The sequence below is a fragment of the Sciurus vulgaris genome, assembly GCF_902686455.1.
Source record: "Sciurus vulgaris genome assembly, chromosome: 4".
NCBI lineage: Eukaryota > Metazoa > Chordata > Mammalia > Rodentia > Sciuridae > Sciurus > Sciurus vulgaris.
Genome location: NC_136464.1, coordinates 32,482,692 through 32,499,005, shown reverse-complemented (window position 1 = coordinate 32,499,005; position 16,314 = coordinate 32,482,692). Strand labels below are relative to the sequence as shown.

At 43.0% G+C, this 16,314-nt stretch overlaps 1 protein-coding gene across 2 annotated transcripts in view; it reads left to right on the top strand.

Annotated features, from left to right (window-relative positions):
• Window positions 1-465: 465 nt before the first annotated feature.
• The window catches only part of DNTT (DNA nucleotidylexotransferase), a gene marked incomplete at its 5' end in the record, with an annotated part of 32,953 nt that continues 17,104 nt past the window's right edge, over window positions 466-16,314 (top strand). For both annotated transcript variants that reach the window (XM_079136057.1, XM_079136056.1), the window contains 5 exons: window positions 466-668; window positions 12,730-12,904; window positions 13,636-13,764; window positions 14,951-15,121; window positions 16,108-16,179. In XM_079136057.1, the coding sequence (XP_078992183.1) occupies window positions 466-668; window positions 12,730-12,904; window positions 13,636-13,764; window positions 14,951-15,121; window positions 16,108-16,179 (750 nt within the window). The remainder of the gene's footprint in view (window positions 669-12,729; window positions 12,905-13,635; window positions 13,765-14,950; window positions 15,122-16,107; window positions 16,180-16,314) is intronic.

The following is a 16,314-nucleotide window of genomic DNA, read 5'->3' as shown; positions in this document are numbered from 1 at the left end:
AAATCAAAACAAGCACATGCAACACATAACACACACGCAGATTCCAGCTATGATTGTCTTTGAGAACAGACAGAGCAAGTGAGTAGGGAATTCAAAAAGGATCAACAAATGAAGACAGCAGAAGGTCCCAACCCATTCAGATATAAATAATATGCAAACAATGATGCTTTCCTACCTTCCTCACAAGGTTATTCTGTTCTGAGGAGCTAATGAGATTATGCATCAGGAAACAAATGTTAATTTGCTATTTTCAGTAAGATCCCCCTATTGGACAAAGAAACTGAACAGAGATAGAAATTCCTTCAGCAGGAAGCTGTTAGCAGGGTAGTGCCCACAAAGCCTTGCCCTCCTGCAGAGTCTGCCAGTGAGATGACATCAGAGCCCTCATACAGAAGGGTGGCAAGCTCCCCCTCACTTCTGGAGACATCGCTTGATGGCATAACCAGGGGCAGAGCAGTCTCTTCCATGGATCCTCTGCGAACATCCCACTCGGGTCCTCGGAAGAAGAGACCCAGGCAGACTGGGGCCTCCATGAGCTCCACTCCTTACGACATCAGGTTTCGAGATTTGGTCCTCTTCATTTTGGAGAAGAAAATGGGCACCACCCGCAGATCCTTCCTCATGGAGCTGGCCCGCAGGAAAGGGTTCAGGGTTGAAAATGAGCTCAGGTAGGACACCACCAATTCACTTGGTAGATAAGCAGGGGCTCTGTGAACAGCTTCGTTGGAATCCAAGAATCCTGGGCTTTCTTCCACTTATGGAGGAGGGGATGTTCCCACTGGGAGAGCAGCAAGTAGATCTGAAACCAAGAACAGACATGGGCCAATCAGGTCAGGGAAGTGAGATGAGTGGGGATGGAAGATAATTATTTTGAAACTAACTGGCACCAAAAGATAAGGTGGATTTTTTTTTTTTTTTTTTTTTTTATCTTTTGCTGTTATGCAATGAGTTTTCTAGGGATGATAAACCAAGAGCTAGTTGGAAACCATTTGATTTCAATTTTGACCAAATAGAACAAAATATCAAGTTCACCAGAAAATATCAGCTACTTTGGGGCAGAAAGGGTGGTTTGGGTGTTTGGCTCTTGCCTCAATATCTGACTATGCTCAGGGGACCAGTGTCTGTAAGGAGTTCGGGTGAGTGACTAGCTGACTCACCATAGCATCCAAATGTGGCCTCCATCATGCTCTTCTGAAGAGCAGTCCAGGTGGGGTTCAGAGAGGGAAGCTGGTTAAAGATTCAATGACAGCTTATCCAGGGGTGGCAGACACCCCACTTGTGTGAGGTGATCCAAGCCCAGGCAAGAAGGAAACTGATGCAACCATCTGGGACACTTTGACTGATTCACCCACTAACCCCTCAATAGCAGGTATCCCTGTTGTTTTTCTAATGGGTTTGTAAGTTCTTTGTGGGTCTCAAATAGATGAAGAGAAAACAGAACAAAATGTAGACGCAAGTGGTGTAAGAACCTTGACAGAAATGATAGACCCATATCAGAACTGCCAAGGATGGCCCTGGGGACAGAGTGGGGATCCATGAAATTCACTGGCTGTGACTGTGCCAGGAAGAGATTAACCACAATTTTTTTTCCAGAAAAAATTACAAGAATTCAATGTGAAAAGACATTTTGATTTTAAAAATAGTTTTTGATATTTAAAAATAAAACTGTCAAGCATTTCTTGCTGGTGAAATGTGATCTTCAAAGTGTTGAGGTGACATGTTCCAAAAATCAATAATCAGATATGTTCAATTTCTCAGCTCCTTCATTCATTGAATATTGACTTTTCCTTTTTGTTAAAATGCCACATTCAGAAATTCCTGGGCTGCCAATGATTTCTCCCATGTCTCCTTTTCTCCCTTTCTTCCTTTTTTTAAAGCCCTTATAGCCACCCTCCACCTCAGTCTCTGAAATCCTTTCCATGAAGTCCTGAATTTCATCTAATTATTAAGTCTGCCTAACCTTGGAGGCTTACAGAAAGGGTTAGAATGGGGAGGGGAAAGGATTATAGGTAGAGGTCCAAAACAAGAATTGTTTTTTAAAAAATTAACAAATTAAAAGCCCTGGTAAATATGGGGCTTCTTTTCACGGTAAAGCAATCTGGCTGGGGCCAGAGAGGAGGTGAGAGCCAGACGGCCAAAACACTCCTTAGGCAGAAAGCTCTCTGTGTTCCAAGCTTCCAGCAGGGCCCGCGGCCTTAGTTGCGCACGCAGCAGTGGATACGTACAAGGTGGCTGAAGCAGGTCCTTAGGCCAATGACAGGCAGCAAATTTCTTGTGTTGGCAGAGGAACTGAAGAGGCAGCTTGGTGCCCCAGATGCCTGCTGCCAGGGACCAGGCCAGCTGTTCCGGTGACAGAGGAAACGGGTGCTTGGGGAGTAAACTGCTCTGTGCATGTGATGGGGCAAAGTTCCCAGGCTGGTGGCTCAGAAGGCAAATTAAACACACATGTGCTCTATGGAGCAAAAATAAACCACAGGAAGTACAAGTCCTAGCTCTCAAACAGAATTTCTGTACATAGATGTATAAGCTTTCATCAGAGAGAAAAGTAAGAACTATTATAAGTGGAAATCTATGAATCTCAAATCCTGGCTCAAATCTGACCCTTCCTGGCCATGTGGTGTGGGGCAAGGCCCCCTCTTTCCTCACCTTGGTTTCCTGATAAATGGTCTGTTTGGCGTGATGACCAAATGAGATGATGGATGACAGTGTGCTTCCATAAATTTAAAAAGTTAAACAAATGGAAAATGTAATTTTTTCTTGTTAATTAGTTGACAGACATTGACAGACACAGCAAAACCTTAAGGAGAGTGTTCTCTCTCTGCTTTTCTTAACTAGGTTGAATGATAGTATAAGGCCCCCAAAAAGGAAACCCCAACTCTGTCCCATGGATGGACGGCAACCCCAATCAACCGCAGGAGGCGTCACTTGATGCAAATCGCAAGAGGTGTTTATTCCAGCGCGCTGGGATCCAACTCGAGGAGTCGAGTCCCTAGCAGAAAATCTTGTAGGTTTATAAAGGCAGAAACCACACATCGGGAGGGGTCGCACATGAAAGGGGGAAAAGGGAAAAAAAAAAAAAAAAGGAAAAATGGGGAACAAAGCTGCCAGGAAATTTCAAAGGGGGTCTGGGTTTGCTGACAACGTGTTTCACAATGTTTTACAACAGGGTGTAGATTCTGGTCAATAGTTTCTGGTAATCCTACTGTTTGAGCACTATCTGGCTATCAGGCTCAATTTACTCTTTTACTCTCTGTTTGGGGCTGTTTCCTGGAACAGCTTTAAGGGCTTTGTTCCCATTACTGGGAGGGAAACCTTAGGGAGTTGAGATAAAACAGACAGCTTAAAAAAATGTCCACTCTTTCAATAGAAGCAAATCAAAGACAGGAAGGAAACCCATCAAAATGTTGCAAGTGGTTACTTGGGGTGGGGTGGGTGTAGGAGGGAGAGATTATGGCTGTTTTATTTTCTGTGTTTTCCAAATCTATTGGCAGTAAGCATATGTTTTAAAAATGGAACTAACAAAGAAGTGTGGTTTCTAAAAGAAAAGAGACTTCTCAACAGTGAAGGCTATATGCCTTTCTTTCCTGGTATATAAAATCCAAAGAGGGAGCTAAGAAAAAGAAAAAGAGAATGACTTGCTCTGAGACAGGCGGCAGTTTCCATACTTCCTAGTACTCTCTCGGCCTTTCAAGAAGATTAAAATTGAGGGAAAAAACCTGATTCCTACTTTACCTGGGCCTGAATACCTATAGTAGAAATGGTGCGTCTTAATATGTTGAATGCTCTGGAGCTATTTCATGGTCTCCAGCATGTGTGTATCATACTGGGGTCAGACTGCATTCACATGGATGTTATATTACAAAAGACAAGCTATTCAGTGTGTCACGGGAAACTGATTCTTGAAGCAAATCAGGGGAGGTGTCAGGTCCCTGGAGGTATTTTTGCACATTGGTTAAAAACGATACAGAATTTTATTCCATGAGCAATATCCTAGATTTTCGAGCCACTTAACAGTCTTCATCTCCCCTAGGACGGGCTGGGGAAGGATCAGGATCAACTGCTTGACATGCTTTTGGTTCTTCCTGGGTTCTGATACATGGAGCTATTTGGAAACCTATCATTAGCCATCCTCTACAAACGCCTTGGCTAAGTTCCCCTCTGTGGCCTGACCCTAATCATTGATGTGATACGGACAACTGTGATCAGGAAGGATGGCACTCCATAGTAACACCCACCTAGCAGCTTCACACTTGCTGAATGCCATTCCTCAAACAGCTGGCCACCCACCAGATGACAGTAGGGCCTTCAATGGGACCCTCCATGACTTACCCACAATGGACGGCATAGTCTTCAATAGAAGGAAGATACAGCATCAGGCCATCATCAGTAAAGGGCTTCACTATACCCGCCCTGTACAGTATTTGTCAGTTTCTGGAGAAATAAAATAGTAGAAGACACGAGTCTTGCAAGCAAAGAGTTTACCATCAGTCAGGGGATTCAGGAATGGTAACTTTGTTATCAATTAGTATTCATCATCATCATCATCATCTACCAGGTATTCCACATGTGTACTGGTCTTCCTTCAAAAATTATTCTGTCTACCCAGCTCTGTACTTCCAGCCATCTTGTATTGTTTGGTTCACTTTTATCTAACGTGACTGCTTGTACGTACCATGCTTTCACTATGCCATTTGAAATATGGCTTCTGCCTCACTCATCATTCCCAAACTGTGCCTCCTAAGTCCTTGGGAATCTCAAGATGGTAAAAATCCACGTCTTTCCACCTGACAGTTGACAGAGACTCTCACCTTGACCAAATTCTATCATGGCTTCCAGCAGTTCAAGGTCATGCCCCAGGGGTGACCTCCTTCAAAGTGCCTGCCATCAGAAAGCTCTCGGCTGCCAGCAGAAATACTGTTGTTCTAGCCCCAAACCTGCAGTGGCAGATGTGTCCCTGAACCCCCTCTTAGACAGTTGCTGTAGCTTATAAACCCTTTCTCTGCCTCTTTGAGATGCGAATCTTCTAACCACTCAGAAGGAGCTTCGATCTCTTTGAAATGCAAACATCAGCATCAGAGGAGATTAAACTCTCAACTGCAGTCTCTGCGGGAAGGCGAGGATCTCCTTCTGTGGAGACCTTGCTCTAACTTGCCCCACAGAAGTTTCTTCTCCTCTAGGTAAGCTCTGACTAATGAACTTCCTACCTGCCCGCTTGTGTCTGCTAGTTTTCCATTTCCAGAACCTGACAAATACTGTAGTGTGGATACTAACAGAACCCATTGCTGGTGATGACGTGCTGTTTTATCTCACTCTCATCCAAGACAATGCCTTCCCATGGCACCCTTGTAGATAAATTTTGGAGTAGTAGGCAGGACAATAGTAACACCCAGATAAGCTTTAATTAACACAGTCCATGTGGCCCAGCAAGTAAACACCCACCCCCCACACACACCCCTGGTCATTCCCCAGCTCATCCCAACCTTTAAAAAGATTCCTGCCTTTTCTTCCCACTGAGCTCATTTCATGCTAGACCCTTTTCCCTATTGCAATGATCATTTCTGAAGAAAACCTGTTCTTTAACTATGTCCAGCTTTGTTCACTTGACATAGTTCTATCACTTCAAGTTTTTAGAGCATGAAATAAAAATATTCAAAGTCCTCGTTTGCACAGTAAACAGAATACCAAATGAAAGAGATCAGTTACCTGTTCTAGAAAATAAGATGTTAGGCTGGTTCATCTTCAAGGCTCCTTCCAACACCCAAACACAATCTCACTAGTTTTTAATTTGTTTTTTTTTTTTCTCATTCTTCCCCCTCTCTCACGTACCTTCTCCCTACACCTCTCTGCTACCAAGACCATTGAAGGCCCCCTAGGGGACAGGACTTGCTCCCTGAAGTGTGGGGGAGTCATGCTGGAAGTCAGCTCCCGGGTCTTCCACTCCTCCAGCTATGCCTCCTCGTCTCCTCGAGGCCACCAGGTAGATCTGATCCACAGAATGTAGACGATTTTTTTACACACAGTAGACTGCAAGAAATATTTGCTCTGAGAATAATTTATCCAGTGAATATGAAACCAGCCCCAAAAGCTTGCATTTACCAAGAGTAATTTTTGTAATTAAAAACATTTTTCCCTACAATGCATGCATATTACTTTATTATTAGCAACCTAATACTTTTTATAAATTCAAGAGCATGGAATGTAAATTTCATCCATGCTCTGGTCCAAATTACTTCTATTTCAAAATTTACAGACTTTAATGAAAAATTTCATACTCCCATTAAGATGGGCCAAAAAATCAGAGTGAGATCCTCTCAATCATAAGGAGAGCAAGATTAGAAAGAGAAATCTGTCTTTACTGGTGCTAATAAGAGCAAGGGGTCAGGCCAAATAAAACTGCTTTGATTTTTTTTTCAGTTTCAAGGATTCTGAAACAACTCAGTTGCTAAGAGAAATTGGCAGGAGGCTTTTAAAATCCTCAACAGCTCAGCTTAACTGTAAATGTCTAAAGTCATTGTTTACAGAAGAAGTCCTACAGCAGATGGGAAGAATCAAGAATGACCTTTCCCAGGAAACAAAGAAGTTATAAAGACAATAATGAAAGCAGGTGACCATCCATGAGATCTGAGAGAGTCAGACTGAAAGGGTGGAGGGTCTGTCTCCAGGAAGGGACAGCTGCCTCTTTCATCATGGAGGATTTTTCTAATTATAGGGAAAGAGACAGGACCAGTTAGGAAAGAGAGGCTAAAAGAGCAGGGAAACTAGTATCTGAGAAAAAAATTCAGAACTAAGATTTAGAGCTAATTCCATAATCCAGGGCTCTTGAGCATGTGAATGTCTCACGCACAATTCTTACAATAAATTTTTTATTTTCATGTAAAATTATATTCCTGACTTTTTTTAACTCACATAATAATTGTACACATGTATAGGGAACAATATATTCAGACTTCCACCTCAGAAAAATAAAATAAAAAGAACTGGGTCTGTGGCTTAGTGGTAAAGTACCCTTGGGTTCAATCCCCCCTACCTCAATACAAAATAAACTTCTTACAGGAAGCTCTGGTGTCCCAGAGTGAGTGTTCCTGGTGGCCTTTTATGACCCAGTTTGAAAAGTCGCACAGTGTTATCTCCCCTGTACCCTATTGACTGAAGCAGTCACCAACACTCTCAGATGCAAGGGAAGGGAAAATCTACGAGAGCAACCACACCTTAAAACCACAGTACAGCCCAAGCACTGCATTTTGAGAAACTTCACTGTGGAGAAAATCTCCCAGCCTAGTTTTTGCCCCTCCCTATGCTGTAGGGGTAAGCACCGGGACTTCCTCCTAGCTGACTATATTTTGGTACCTGTTATGCAGCTTCCCTCTATTCTTCTTCCTCTAGCTTCCTGGGTGTCTCTGGTAGACGTTAGGGTTTGAGAGACATTCCTTTAGAGCTATAGATTACTTCATTCATTTATTTATTCTACCAACATCCACTAACCATGACTCTGAATTGGGTCCTTGTCCTGGTCCTGCACCAAGCCATAGGCTTGGTTATAACTCACAGAGGAAGCCACACCCTGTCTTCAGGGATGCCAGGGACCAAGCCAGGCATGTGAGAATTACTCACGAGCTGGAAGAGGTGACCCAGAATCTTCTTCCCTGTACAAAGCAGAGGAATGAATCCCAGGTCGGAATTGCTACAATTGGTTCAAGGTCACCCAAACTTAGTTCAAGACGTTAGTAATTGGTCATGATTAGGAAACTAGGTGAGAACAGAGTTCACTGAAATTTCAGGAGCAGCCGTCTCAGCAGCATCTTGGGGTCTTTGGAAGCAGTCAGGGGCAGTTGCCTGAGGGTTCGCCCAAAGTTCTTTGGCTTTTCACTGTAACAGGCCTCCATGGGCCTGGCAGCAACTAACTCAGTCTTATTCCGGATTTATTTGCCCTTTCAAATGACATTCATGTGTATTTTTTCCCCATTAGTAAAAAAGTGATGGTAGATAGTTCATGGCAGAACTTGGAAAGTGTAGAAAAGTATGTCAAACAAACGAAACCTCCTTCAGGGGTCTGACCACAGTCTCTTAGAATGTTAAGAGGTCGCTGGAGTCAGGTGCACCTGCGGGTATGTCCCAGCTTCATGTAACCTCCCCAGCCTTCATGTAACCTCTTTTCATCTGAAATTATATAGTCTCCCTCATATGGCTTATGTGAGGGTTAAGTAAGAGTACGTACGTGTGTATATGTGTGCACGCGCATGTGCACGTGCTGTTATTATCATTTCTGCTAATAGTCTGGAATATTTATTTCTAGTTTTTTTTTGGTATCAGGGATTGAACTCAGGGACTCTTGACCACTGAGCCACATCCCCAGCCCTATTTTGTATTTTATTTAGAGACAGGGTCTCAACCAGTTGCTTAGCGCCTCACCATTGTTGAGGCTGACTTTGAACTCGTGATCCTCCTGCCTCAGCCTTCCAAGCTGCTGGAATTACAGGCATGCACCACCACGCCCAGCTTCAGCTTTTTTCCTCATATGGGTATCTGTTGTTCATTGTTTGATAGCTGCTGCCCTTGTCCCCCTCCATCCAGGCATTCCAGATGTCCCTGGCAGAGGCAGGACTATGGCCAGGGGCATCCCAGGTAAAGAGATGGAGCGAAGCTGGGTTGGGAGAGTGGATGGTAAGAAGGATAAAATTGTTTGGAAGATGAGCACAGAGTGCCTCCTCCGCATACTCTCAGAGATTTAGGCAAAACCCAGAGCCCAGAGAGCGTGGAAATCTCCCTGCAGATCCTCCATCTTGGTGTGTAGACTGTCTTTCAGATTCTCTGGGACAGTTCTACATGATCAGTCATCTAATTGTAGTCCATACAGAGGACATAAAATAGCAGAACATAAATTCTATATGGCAGCAACAGGGGCAATTGCATCTAAAAGTGAAACACAAGAAGTGTTAGTCCATTTAGATTTTTGGTGGAAATCAGTTCTCTTCAACAGCCATTCAGATCTTATTCCTTCTGCAAAAGGGAAGGAAGAGAACAGCTCCCGCCACTGCCCTGGATCGCGTGTAGTCACAGATGGGCAGCTCACAGATGGGCAGCTCACAGGCTTTGGATTAAAGCAGATTTAGGAGCAAATCCCCGCTCCACCAATTACTGGCAGGGTGGAAATTTCACTGTGCCCAAGGTTTTCTCGTTTTTAGATGGGGTAGTAATGCCTGTCTCATAGCTGAAGAATATTCGTAATGAAGTGAGGCACATCTGAAACATGCCAACCATAGTATCTGATAGAAATTTCTCAAATATTATTAATATTTTCAATATCGGAGTGCTCAGAGCAGAAAGGAACCCATGTGTCAGCAAATAGACAGACAGATGCTGGAAGATGACAGGGGGCACGACTCCTGGTAACGCTGTCAGGAGAGGGCTCAGGACTGAAAGTAACCAGCGCACAGAGGTGAACCTGTGAGCGTGATGACAACCCCAACCCAAGCAAACACAGGGCAGCCCAGAGCCATGTGGCCTCCTGGAGAGGGTCCGCCAAACCCAGGCAACACAAGAAGATGGGAAAGAAGGGCCGGGTCAGAACAGAGAGCATCCCCAAAATTCATAAATTATTTGTGGCAAAGGCCTGGTTTACAAAGATTTGTTTCAGACCAATGTTTTCATTTAAAAAGAAAAAAACAACTATTGTGGCAATGTCAAATTCTTATCAAAATTTCTAAAAATCAGTTTAAAATTTTTACTCTTATCTTGTTGAGAACCAGTGACCGACTCTGTGTGACACTGGCTTGAGAGGTCTTGTTGGCTTGGTTTATTTGTTTTGTGTGTGCTTATCTTTGTTTTCGGTGTGTTTTGTTGGCTAGTTGTGTAAGGAGCAGGCATTGGAATTTTAAATCAGACTTCCTTCACATGGTATGGAGCCCGTGGCCCACACATCTGCTTATAAGAAGTGCATGTGGTTCTCATCCAACGGCATGAGCTCAGATGTGCCCACGCTGTCCAGGAAATCCCAGGAGGACAGTAGGGTTGGTGGGGAGGGTCTAAATTTGGGAGTTGCATCCCGGGACACCTTCTTGGCATAACCTTCTCCCTCTGAATTTAGAGAAAACCCTACCAGAAGAATAAATATTCGTGTCTATCATAATAGATATAAGTATATAGTAAATAACAATATATAATAGATATTATAATATAATTATATATTATATGATTCTATAATAATATATAATAGATATCATAATAAAACGTTTCTAAAGGGCAGAAATAGATAGGTACTAATCTTTCCTATATAAGCCTATTAATTCTTTTGTTGTCTTCTTAAACTCCTGACATAAAGAACCTTTCAAGAAATTTATCAGAAATAATTTTTAGAAGTATATGGGCCTAGAATAGGGAAGTAGTTACTCATCTTTCCTTGGCTTGTGTTTGTCCGCAGCACATTTCTGCTCCTGCCACCCACATGGTCTCAGCTCTGACCTTCGTCCCCCACCCCTCTCCTGGTGCCAGCCTCAGATCCCAAAGGTTGACCAGGCATTTTCACTTGAGTCTCCTGCTCTCTTCTAAGGTGGCATGCCTAAAATAACTTTAATCTCATTTCCCCATCCCTCCCCCAGAGAGATGCCACCTGTGAAATCCCTGTTTCCAACAAAGAGTTGTCACTTTGCAGTGATGGAGATGCTGGGGTAACATTTGACTCTGTCCTATATTCTCTGCCTCTTGCAGGAGAGCTAATGCCAGGTGCCCACCGCATTTCTCCTTTGCCTTCCTTTCTAGTACGGCAGCAACCAGACTGGGCTAAAATCATCTCATCCCTTAAGCAGCTCCCCAAGCGCCCCCACCCATCACTCTCCCTTCCCAGTCATTGTGTGCCCCAGCTCTGTCCTTTAAAGTGAGCTGATGAGTGCTGATGTTCTGCTCCCAAAGCCTTCATGGCTTCATCAGACCCTGTGTAATGTCATGGCTCCTCTCTCAGCCACTTCTGCAACTACTTCGCCACCTAACCCCTCCACTCCAGGCCAGGCCATTTCTTCTGAGTCCCTCTGGCCTCTGGACATTTTTTTTTTTCCAGGAGAACCCAAAGTTCTACCTTGCAGATGCCTTATTCCTTCTCATCCATTACAACCAGACACAAATCCCACTTCTGCAAAGCCATCCCCAGCTCTCTCCACGCTCTTCCTTCTCTAACACCACCTGCAGACCTTGTCCCTGCCTCGTGTCTCCTCACAGCCCGTGTCACTAGCCACCTGCTCCATGGGAGACACTAATACCCAGAAACTTCTCTGTTCCTCTTCGGTTCCCATTGTCTCACCACCGCCTCCACCAGGAACCTAAGACTGTGCATGTGATCGTGAACCACCAAATACCCAATGGATTGAAGAGTAATTAAAAAACAGAAGGAGAAAAGGGAATCAAGGAAGAGAAGTAGGCAAAGGAAGAGAAATTTATTCTGTTTTTCTCTTGGATGCCTGGCTTGCTCTCACCATTTCCCAAATTTATAGAAAATTTGAATGGAAAGGACCTTAAAAATCATAGGGCCCAATGATAGGATGCTAACTATGACTTGTTGAAAACTAGACACAACTGTCCCAAATAAGTTCATCAAAAAGTGTACCATTTAAGAGCTACGTGACCTTCAAGGTGTCTTTTAATATCTCTGTTCTTCAGTTTTCTGTTTTTGAAGTGTGAATAATATAATAATTACTCGTGGAGCTATGTGAGTATTAAATGAGATGGCATATGTAAAGTACTTGGACAGAGTCTGAACCATGACAAATCTCCAGTCATTATTAGGGAAGAGATCCCTACCTGAATTATATCACAGAGGTGTGCTTCAAGACATACAAATCAACATTTCCCAAAAGTCAGTCACAACCTATTAATGGACTGTGAAATTAATGGATTGTGAAAGCAATTTATGGAGATGTTGCTATGACTTGAATGTTTGTGTTCCCCCCAAATCTGTATTTTGAAAGCTAATCCCCAAGGTGACGATATGAGGTGGGACTTTTGGAAAGTGATTAGATCATGAAGGTTGTCACACTGGTCAATGGGATTAATGCCCTGAAAGGCCCCAGAGAGCTGCCTTCCCCTTTTACCCTAAGAAGTTATGTGTCAGGTGCCGTTTGTAAGGAATGGTCTCTCACAAGATACCAAATAAGCCAGCACCTTGATCTTGGACTTCCCAGCTCCAAAACTATGAACAATAAATTCCTGTTGTTTATAAACTACTCCAACCTAAGGTATTTTGTTATAGCAGCTCAAATCGACCAAGTCAGATAAGCACATCAACATTCTGTATGTATTTCTATTTGAATTTTGGGTCATGATATAAAATGTATTTATAACTGTGGATCACAGTTAAACAAGTTTGAAAGCCACTATATTAAAATGCCCTACAAATAAAAGTGAAACAGCACACCAAACCACATGTAGAGTGCAAGGTGTCACTTTAAGAACAATTTCATCTTCCATCTTCCCTGGACTTTGGATTTTCCATTGACACCACAGCCTTGTTAATATTGTCTTAGTTTTTCTTGCATCTGACATGTGACCCAGACCCCCTTTGTTGCTTCACTAATTAAAATGGAGAGGATTCCCTTGCATGAAGGCCTGAATTCCTTGGGCCTAGGGTCTGGTCTAGTGGGTGTCTTTCTCCATCAGATGGAATGTGTGGAAAACTTGAGGACAGAGAAGAGCTTCTGGCTTTGAAAGCTACTTAAGTCAATGACTCCCTCTTGCATTTTCCAGTGATTCTGTCACCCACATCGTAGCAGAGAACAACTCGGGTTCCGACGTTCTGGAGTGGCTTCAGGTACAGAACATCAAAGCCAGCTCCCAGCTGGAACTCCTAGACATCTCCTGGCTGACAGAGTGCATGCGGGCAGGGAGACCAGTGGAGACGACAGGGAAACACCAGCTTGTTGTGAGTGTCCAGCTGTGATCGTCATTGTCCTTTGCTTGGTGGATAAAGAACATAGGTTTTAGAATCAACGGATCTGGATCAAACCCTATTTCTCTGCTTACTTCGTGTGTGACTTTGGCTTTGCTGGGCTTCAGTTTTCTCTTCTGTGATACAACATTAATGCCACCTCATGACGTGGCATGAAGATTAGGATAACATGCGTAGAAGCCCTTACAGTGCCTGATAAAATATAGGCACTGAGTAGATGGTGGTTATTTTTATGAACACATTTATACCCAATATTTCAAAATATTTAAGCCTGGATATTCTGGTAGCCAGAAAAAATAGAGCGTTTTTTTGTTTTTGTTTGTTTGTTTGTTTGTTTTCTTACTGTGATCATTTGGAAAGAAAAATAAAGTTTAGCTCTCAATGCCAAATTCTCGAGCAGTAGTGCCATAACTTTGGGGAAGAGGGCTTGGACCATAAAGGCGTAAGTTCACAAGAAAAGGAAAATGATAATTATTGGAGATCCTTTTTCATGTTTTTTTTTCTGATTTCAAAAAAATACATGAGAAGGATCGCAAATTCAAAAATTAGAGATGTATGTAACATGGAATTTGAGGCCCCTATAATTCTATCTTCCTCCCAGAGACAACTGACATCAAACTGCCTCCAACTTGTTTCCTCATATGTACCTTTATTATAGCCATGATTAATCATTGCTTAACATAGATGCTTATGCATTTGTTCAGGTGAGAAGAGCTGACTCAGCCCACTCCAACCCAGATCCCCAGAGGATCCCAGCACATGCTGTGCGAAAGATCTCCCAGTACGCATGTCAGAGAAGAACAACTTTAGACAACCATAACCATGTATTCACGGTAAGAGGGCTTTACCTCAACACCCAGAGCAAATGAAGTGTTTTCAGCCCCTTTCTATGGGTCTGCAAATTAAAATTTTTTTTTTTTTTTTTTTTTTTTAAATCTAAAAAAGATTTCTCCACACCCGCTCCCCACCCCACCCCCCTAGTCTGATCTTTGGTTTTTCTTCTGTCAAGAATGGGTTTCCTTTCTTGGAAATGGACAAATACATTTGGGTGATACTAGGATACTATGTAGAGATTTCTAATTATTGAGAGTTGTCATTAATAGAAACAACATCAAAAAGAGATATTCTAAACAATGAAATACTATAATTGGTCCAAAACATAGTAAAAGCAAATAACCTAGCAATAATGCATCAGTAGCCTTTGCTAGAAGTCAAAAGACTGAGTCCAGGGACATGGATTCCAGCCTGCTGTTAACTGGCCTGGGCAATCAATTCCCCTGAGCCTCACTTTCTCATCCCTGCAATAAGAACTCAGCTAGACCATCTCTAAAGCTCTGTGAAGTGTTTCAAATGACCCTAGCAAGCCCATGAGCAGTCAGTGGTCACCTGAATAAAACATGCCATAGTACATCAAACACAAAGCTACTCATTTCTAGATTTCCAGTCCCATATCCGCCAGGAAGACCAGGACATTGCAGCTCCTGGGCCCGCTCAGCATGATGTCACACACAGCAGCTGCTTCGTCCTCTCCTAGCAAGGCAAACATGCCCCACCTGGGATAACCCTGGGTGGTGGTGGGGTCTGTGTCACCTGTGAGCACACCCACTCATTCATCAAGTCTACATTGTGTCAGCTGTGTGCTGTGTGCACACTAAGAGACAAATGCCCAGTGGTCACAGCAGAACCCTTGCCACAGGCTGGTGGGGAAGACAGCAAAGAGGAAAGGATCATGCCGAGTCATGACCAGCCAGACGTGGTGAGTTAAATCATTCCTGAGCACCTGACGGCAGCAAACTCAGTTTCCTTACAAGACACACGACACCTGTCTTTTCCATTCAACTCCATGGGATCCCACAGGGAGGGTGCAAAGGTGCAAAGGCAGCCTGATCCCCACCTTGGAGAAAACCATCAGGTAGCATTCCAGTATGTGAAGGAGAGACAACCAGAGGCACTTGGCGAGTGAATACTGACTCAGGGGCTCAGAGACAGACCTTTTGTTTATCTGTTTTTATTCTTCAGGATGCTTTTGAGGTCTTGGCTGAAAATTATGAGTTTAGAGAAAATGAAGGCTGTTATCTGATATTTATAAGAGCAGCTTCTGTACTGAAATCTCTGCCATTCACCATTAGCAGCATGAAGGACATCGAGGGAATTCCCTGCCTGGGGGACAAGGTGAAGTGTATCATAGAGGTAAGGGCAAAGTGGAATTTGTCCACCTCTTCATGGGTGAGGGTTGAGACAGAGACACAGAGAAAAGATTGTGAATACCCTATTTACATAATTGACAGGAAAATCTGTCATCTCTCTCTCGCCATCTCAACATGTATCTCCAGATACAATCTATCCATGCATTCAGATAGAGAGAAGGATAGATGCATAAACATGTATGATTCATACCCAACATTATCCACAGTGGGAGCCGCATGGGGCCAGCTAGTGGAAAAAGAAGAACTCCTGCTGTTGTTATTACCTGCGGTGAAAGACTCAAGTAACCTGAAAGTTCATCAACAGGGGATTGATCTGACTCCAACAGTGTGTGGATAGCTCAGTTCTACTCAGGGTTGGTCCCCACCAGTGGTGGGTGTGACATGTGGAAGCACTGATTCTACAGCTCTACCTGTGTGTTCCAGAAGGAGAGCCACTGTTTCTATATTTAGAAATGTTTAAGGAGTCCCAGGAAGAGAAGTGGGTGATCCAGTAATAGTCTCTGTAGAGTCAAATCATTCATTATTCAAGGAAAATATCCCAAGTGTGCTTAAAGGAGGGGGGTCCTGAGAGTCATTGTACAGGCTTGAACAAGGACCAGCTTTTCAGTGGGTCCTAAATTAACCGGCACATTAGAAAACTCCTCTTATTTTAGCAAGTTAATAGCCACTGAAAAGAAAATCATGACAAATCTGTGGGCATACGTTTGTCAATGAACATTTTGGTTTGGGTTCTGTAGATTTGAACTTAGTCATTCTCTATCTTTATCCTTGAGGATCGTAACTAGGTCTTTGGATACAGGATTTTAGATTACAGGAAAATTCTTGTTTTCTCTAGATTAGCCAGGGAAATATCCTGCAGGCAATGGGTGTGCATGTCATGAAGAATCAAGCTGCTAGATCTGTAAATGTGAGTCTTGGATTGTGATTGTCCAGTGTCATAAATTTAAAAAATTTTTTAATTGTCCATAGGAAATCCTTGAAGATGGAGAAAGTTCTGAAGTTAAAGCTGTCTTAAATGATGAACGATATAAATCCTTCAAAGTAAGTGACTTTGCATGTTTATTGAAAATTATTTTACAATTAATCTTCTTGCTTATTCTGGGATGGTTTTATCAGTCAGTTTAGGCTGCCATAATGAAATGCCATAAACTGGGTAGCTTAAACGATAGAAATGTA